This window comes from Sinocyclocheilus anshuiensis, unplaced genomic scaffold (assembly GCF_001515605.1).
Source record: "Sinocyclocheilus anshuiensis isolate Anshui unplaced genomic scaffold, SAMN03320099.WGS_v1.1 scaffold3346, whole genome shotgun sequence".
NCBI classification, from domain to species: domain Eukaryota; kingdom Metazoa; phylum Chordata; class Actinopteri; order Cypriniformes; family Cyprinidae; genus Sinocyclocheilus; species Sinocyclocheilus anshuiensis.
The window spans coordinates 165,457-173,066 of record NW_015536739.1 but is presented as its reverse complement, the minus strand read 5'-3'; the positions used below and the strand labels follow the sequence as shown (position 1 = coordinate 173,066).

Here is a 7,610-nt window from a genome sequence, read left to right as displayed (position 1 = left end):
AGATGATTAAAGATATGCTGTTTTATGTGTTCTGTTTATGTGTAAGGAAGTAATAAGTGAAAACACATTTCTGTACTTTCTGTTTCTGGTGTTTGCTTATACATGAAAATGGCATATGTTTTTATTCTGTGTGTTGTTTTATCTTTATTGCCTGCTGTAAATTTAATTTATGTTTAATTCATTGAGACAAATGTTTGTAGTTAATTATTCTACTCTGTTTAGAGATTCATTCAGAATGGGAGCTCTTAAAGGCATAAAATTGGAATATTATCTAATCTGTAATTCTGCTTCCTGTAGGTTTTTGAAAAGTCCTGCTGCCCAGGAAGCATGTGATCATCTCACTGAAGTTCTGGGTAAAAGTCCATTATTATTGAAAAAACTGGATCTGAGTGAAAATAAATTAAGAAACCTGTATTGGGAGAAGCTCTCTGCTCTTTTGATGGACTCTCATAGCAAACTGGAGAAAATGAAGTGAGTCAACATGATGTACACGGTTTATTCAAATCTCTCAGTCGCATGTGTGAGCAGATATGAGAATCTTTTGATCTAATTTGTAATAAATAATGTTGTTTTTGTGTTTAGGCTGAATAATTGTGAGCTGACAGAGAAATGCTGTTCAGTTCTAGCTACTGTTCTCTCCTCCAAAACCATCCTGAAAGAGATGAACCTGAACAACAGTCGTCTGCTGGACTCAGGAGTCAAAGAGATCTGTGAGGGACTGAAGAATCCTGTGTGTGAGCTGGAGATACTCAAGTGAGTACATTTCACCAGCAGCTACACTCAACAACAGTAGACCTGTCATATTAAATACTTTATTGGCTTTGTACGATATGTAAACATAACAACGATATATTTTTTTGCTGAACTCACTAATGCCTATTGTTACATACATAAGAATGAATGTCACCAACATTTTGGCCAATTGTGCTGCTTCTGTCATTTCATCTGCTCTCGGTGTTGGAGACAGCAATCAGGCAGCTGCTCCACACACAGAGCAGACAGCAACAGCTGAAGATAACATATTTCTCTAGACTAATAGGGGTTTCAGTCAGAAAGTTTTGAAGAACTTGGTTGCAAAGCCACATTCCGTGTATTCTGTCCTGGCAATGTTGTTCTGAACAAGGTGCTGACAGATAGCTAACAGAAATAAAGCTCCATCACACGTTCTTCTTTGTATGCAATGAATACTTTACTTGACACAACTGTAAAACTAAGAAAAACACTAAAGATACAAATTACAAATGGATTCTATTTTAAAATAGTATTTACACTTTCACATTCATAAACATTCACTTACACACTGAAATGCCCAAATAAACAATTGATTTAGATTAACAATGTGCTTGCATGAAAAAGGGATTGCACAGCTCTGTTAGCATGTTAGCCATTAGATCTCACCAGAATTCAGAATCAAACATTGAGGTTTAAACATCTCAATAATCAATCAGATCTTATTAAACTAACACAAGAGAATATTACGCATTTTCTTATGAAATTTATAACTTACGGCCATATCTACTCCAAGGAATAGATGTTAAACAATGACGTGCATCTGAAACATAGATCAGAGAAAACAAGTCTCTTCTTCTACTACTTTACATACGTCCAGTTGCATTCTGTCATAATATTTTTTCGCCACTAAAAACACAATAATTGTTATTCTTACATTTAGGTCAAAAATCAAAAATTCATCAACAGCCGCTTGCGCCACCTGCTGGTGAGCGACTGACAGCAGCTGGATATCGGTGCTCGTGGTAGAGAAAGCTGTTTACATGTAGGCTACGGGAAACAGCAAAGATGTTGAATTAAACATACACACAATCAGCTTTTCCACGTTTATACTTGACCAGATAATCAAAACTTCTACTTAGCGCTTGCTCCATTTCTGCAGATCTGTTTTTGTAAATGAATGACTTAATCCACCTGTTGCTTTGGTCTTCATCAACAGCCGCTTGCGCCACCTGCTGGTGAGCGACCGACAGCAGCTGGAGATCACGCATCGTGCTCTACTGCTATTCCTGCAGATCCCGGATGTGCAATGGCGAACTTTCTGCTTAATTTTAACTCCTGAATTTGTGGAAGCAAATTTGGAAAGTGAAATAAAATGAACCGAAATTTGCTTGTCGAATATTATACATCGTATTTTTAAACAGATTTAATATTTTGGAAGTGAATTCTGGAAGGTGAATATGAATTATTAAATTTTTAATTATGAAAATATGTGTGAAATATTTTTAATTGAAATATTCATGAATTTGTGGAAGCGTATTTGGAAAGTGAAATAAAATTGACCGAAATTTGCCTGTCGAATATTATACATCGTATTTTTAAACAGATTGAATATTTTGGAAGTGAATTCTGGAAGGTGAATATGAATGATTTAATTTTTAATTATGAAAATGTGTGTGAAATATTTTGAATGGAAATATTCACAGCTTCAATAAACAACTATGTTAGATTTCAGGACCTAAAAATGCAAGCCCTGGAAATACAAGGCATTAAAATGCAAGCACTGTTAATGCAATGCATTATTTTTGTTTCAATGACATATGGCATTATTTTTCTTCCATACGCTTCTTCCCTCCATCAGTCTGCTCAAAGAAACAAAGTAAAACAAACTGACAAATACAATAAAACAAAGATGCAAATTAAGTAAACTGTGCTTTAATTTTTTTAATGGAGGTCTACCGACATTTTTCTTCTGGTATAATATAGCCTACAAAAGAAATCTAATAAAGTAACCAAATGTAAAACAACACTGCATAGATTTCACTGTATAATTTGAACGATTAATGCTTATTAAAGCTAATGTGTTCAGATTAAGAGCTGTGAGGGATTTTCTCTGGCGTGCTATTTATACGCAGAAATGGATTTTGGCGTGCATATGAAACGCACATGTTTGGCATGCATATAATATGCAATTTTCACATGAATATGATACGCAGTTTTGGCGTACATATAATACGCACCTACCCCACACTAGTAATCCTAACCATTGCGTATCATATGCACGCCAAAGTCAATTTCTGCGTATAAATAGTTTGCCAAATAGAAACAGAAACTCGTGGTATTGATACGCACTTTCATGAGATCGTGTTGACACATCGGATTTTCTCACAGCTGTTCACGTCCAAGACATAAACTGTGTTTAAGTGAATACTCTCCAAGCCGGCCACTTTGACATATTTGTGTGTGTATTTGATCGTTTAGTAGCACGCTCGAAGCCCAAAGTGTAATTTGCTTGTCCGTTTTGTGTGTGCTTGTCCGCACACACAAGCCTGGGGAACAGCATCTTTCGCGCAGATTATTGTGATTCAACATTTTATCAAACATGTCCCGCAATTTAGCAACAATGAAGACTGCATTTTGAAACAATCACTGATTGTGCTGATTCTGACGTTAAGTTTGGGTTTTAGGGAGGAACGAATGTCCACCGCTGTGAAGGTAAAGAAGTTGAAAGAATAGTTTTACCTCATATCTTCTTTTTTATAATCCTTGGAAGCCAACATCTAAATCAACAATAAAATTGGCTTAATATCACAGACACAGGCCTAAAGTGTAAGCAGGCATTTGATTGTTTAGTTCTGTCCTCTATCATCACAGTTAAACAGGGCTTTCATGTTGCGCGCTCTGTAGCTCCTTCGCGTGAGCGTAATCTCTCTTCTGAATTATGAATAGCAAAAATGCCTCATAGACAAATGTCCTAATATTATTGCATATAAAAACAGCTGTCGACTATGTGGAGATAGAATTTACAAGATAATGTATATATAGCAATAATAAATGTATGTGTATTTTCTTAATTTCCCAAGTATCGATAGCAGAACCGTTAACGTCAGAGCTTATCGATACTCCGGTCTTTCATAATTTAGCACCGGGGCCGAGTTAATAACGGGTTTTGGTACCCATTCCTAATTAAGCCATAGTGTGCTTTTGGTTTTAGTTCGTTTAACAGATACTTTGCCAAAGCAATGATCAAAAAAACAACTTTCATGTTAGATTGAGAAGTTCAATCATATTTTCGGTTGATTATTAAACTGTGGCCGGACAGATTAGACTGTGGCTAGCCTACTTAATGAATGGGAAACACTGTTTGTTTTTCCCAGGTCATGTGCAGTAGTACTGTAGTTCTCTTTCCTATTAAATAAGGACTTGAATAAGGACAGATAAAAAAAGAAAAATTATGTCCATGGTATGTGTAAATTATTCAATTTAATTTAGGAATTATTAAATGTAAATTTCAAGCATTATTTGTGACAGATATTAAGTAATGTGACAACAATGACATTTAGCAAATCCGTATCGAATGCGCTTCCACTTTTAATGCTCAGATGCATAGTAAACCTTTTCCTTTTCTCCTTTTCTTTATTTAATGGTAATATAACACATGATTCAGTAATATAAATCTTAATGCACACCTATTAAATGTGTAAATCTAAAATACAGTGTAGTACTATGTAACCGTAAAACGTAAGCAGACTGTCTTGACATTTACTATGCTGCTTGAATTCGTTCTGAATAACAAACTCACATAAGTTCATAAGTACTAAATTTGCTTCTGTGAATCTGAATTATTTTAACTAGTTTATCTGCCCAACTGCAGAGCTCAATACATGAGGCAATGGGCTCCAACACGTTCACCTTTTAACTTTTCAAGTCTGTGGTTAAAGCATCACTTAGCAGTAAAAGGCAGCTAATACACATTTTTAAGACATAAATTAGGTGATCTACTTCAGGGGTTTTCAACCCTGTCTTGGAGACCCCCCAGCACTACATGTTTTGTATGTCTCCCTTATGAGACACACCCAGTTCAGGTCTTCTCTACTAAGCAGTCTCTAATGAGCTGATGAGTTGAATCAGGTGTGTTAGATGAAGAAGACATACAAAATGTGCAGGGTTGTGGGGCCTCAAGGACAGGTTTGAAAACCGCTGATCTACATAAATTCTCTATATTAATTTATATATTAATGACATTTTAGGAGAAAATCTGAAAAATAATGGGCGTGTCAGTCCTAAATGTAGGACTCCTACATTTTTGCTCTAAGAATATTTCACAAAGCGTTTTAGCGCTAAAACTAGCTCCTACATCTGTGAAACGTCAGGAGTAGTGAAGAGGACTCCTAAGTCACTAAGACCAAATCACAAACTCTCCTCCCTGCTGAAAAACAAAAAACACACAATACAAACCATCACATAAATTCTAATGGTTTCCACTACAAATACCATTACAAACATTACAAACCATAAACTTTTAACCATTAAAAGCATTAAAAACTGGGTTCCTGTAGTGTGGTTTGGGACATATTCCATTAGGATTTAGTGGTTTTAACAAGCTACCAATAAAAGGTGACCAATTTACCAGTAGAAACCCACAGGCTCCACAGTTACCATTAGAACCAATACAATATTTGAATACGGCAACATAATTTTGCACTCTTTAATATTTCCATGAATAAATCTCTGACAGAGACCCCTCCCCTTTCAGCCAATCACTGTGTGCATAGTTAGTAAGCATGCTGACATCATCCATAGCAACGAGGTCAACCCACCCTTACTCTCAGTTTAAGACTTCTCTCTATTCTCTATTTAGGAGAACTCTTAGTGGTAAGATAAAGTGTTTTGTAAATATGGGCCCTGTTTTACAAAACTTTAAGAATTTTCCCATACATTTGTCATATATCACTGAAAATGGGAGAATCTCAGCTTTAATGGCACATAGTCGGAATAATTATTTTTCAAATGTGTTGCAGTTTTAAATATAAGCTTTTCTTTACATTTTTTACATTTACATTTTCTTTACATTGGAATCAGTTTAAGTTCAAATTAATCAGGTAATAGCTGATTAATCACCTCACTCACAGAATAAATGATGACAGAATAAAACTAAAAGTTGTGTTCCTGCATATCTGTTATCCGTTTATCTGCATATTTGGTCATTTATTCAGCTGTAGTGTGATGTAGTCATATTTTGCGATTTGTCCACTAATTAAATAATTTTAACCACAGTTAATTGTAATTCATGGATTTATTTTCTGTAGACTTTCAAACTGCAGTATCACTGAAGAAGATTATCTAGCTCTGGCTTCAGCTCTGAGATCAAACCGTTCACACCTGACAGAGCTGGATCTCACAGGAAATGATCCTGGACAATCAGGAGTGAAGGAGCTCAGTGATTTACTACAGGATCCAGACTGTCAACTGAAGACACTGCGGTGAGTGTTCTTAAAATAATAGTCTTAAAAAAGTTTCAAATTAAATAAATTAAACTGTTAAAAAGACAATTGTAAGAGCTATAAAATGACTAAAGGCTTTTCACAAGCTTGTGAAAATAAATCACTGTATAGCAGGTAATGTATGTACATTTACTGTGTCCAGGTTGTTACAAAGTCCTGATGCAGAAGAAGCCTGTAAATATCTGACTGAAGTTCTTCACATTAAAAACCCGTTACTCCTGAGAGAGCTGAATCTGAGTGAACGTGAACTAGAAGACACACGAGTGAATCAGATCGCTGCTCTACTGCAGGATAAACACTGTAAACTCAACACACTGATGTGAGTATTGTGTTCATTTATTATTGTAGATATACAGTATGTTATAGAAATCAGGTGACCAAAACACAGTAATTCTCAGTAATCACTAAATGTTAGCATGCATGCACTTTGTGTTTGTAAATTCTCTCTCTCATGTTTAATATTTTAGGCTGCGTAAGTGTGGTCTAACAGAGGAAAGCTGTTCAGCTCTCGCTACAGTCCTGAGATCAAACTCCAGTCTGAAAGATCTTGACATGAGCAACAATAATCTGCAGGATTCAGGAGTAAAGAAACTCCAGAACGGATTAGAAAATACAAACTGCACACTGCAGAAACTCAGGTGAGTTCAATGAATGAATATTTAATTTTAATAATAATATAGTTTTTGTATTAAGGTGATTATACACAGGGCAACTTTTTGAGCAATGTTGCAGAGCAATGTTGTTTGGGCACTTTCCCATTGAGAATGGGCAACAAACTTCTGTCTGGATAATTAGATCAGTCATGTTCCCTGTGTGTGTTTGCCCGTTGATAGCATCATTGCCCAGCAATATTTCTCAAAAAGTTGCCTTGTGTATCATAACCTTTAGTTTGTTTTTGTTTTTTTCCTCAAATGTTTTATGAAATAATGTTAAGTATGTGTTTTAAGGTTTTATCTTAAAGTTTTTATTAATAATTATTTTTACTCTCAAAGTTTAAACTTGATTTTCTTAAAAATAGTGTACATACATGTTACTCACATATCACTGTACAACAGTTTGTGCTGAATGTAGTGTGAAGAGACTTTTGCTGTTAACCCTTTCACACAAGTTTCAAATATTCTAGCTGACCCTCCAGCGTCACCTTATTATATCCATGGTGACGCATCCTTTGTCACGTGACACACCATAGCCACAGTACACTGTAAAAACTGACTTATCTTACTTAGTATTTTTGTCTTGTTTCTAGTCAAAATATCTAAAATAATTCTTAAACCAAGATACTTTTACTAGATAAGCAAAAAGACTTAAGATATTTAGTCTTGTTTCCAGGGGGGTGGAAAAAAACTAAATTAAGTGCATTTTGCTTAAAACAAGTAA

General features: G+C 35.2%; 1 protein-coding gene across 1 annotated transcript in view; it reads left to right on the top strand.

Moving 5' to 3' along the window:
• Positions 1-7,610, top strand: part of LOC107655406 (uncharacterized) — a 78,383-nt gene that overhangs the window by 8,317 nt on the left and 62,456 nt on the right. Inside the window, exons 8-12 of the mRNA XM_016442888.1 lie at positions 298-471; positions 583-753; positions 6,039-6,212; positions 6,376-6,552; positions 6,701-6,871. Of these exons, the coding sequence (XP_016298374.1) occupies positions 298-471; positions 583-753; positions 6,039-6,212; positions 6,376-6,552; positions 6,701-6,871 (867 nt within the window). The remainder of the gene's footprint in view (positions 1-297; positions 472-582; positions 754-6,038; positions 6,213-6,375; positions 6,553-6,700; positions 6,872-7,610) is intronic.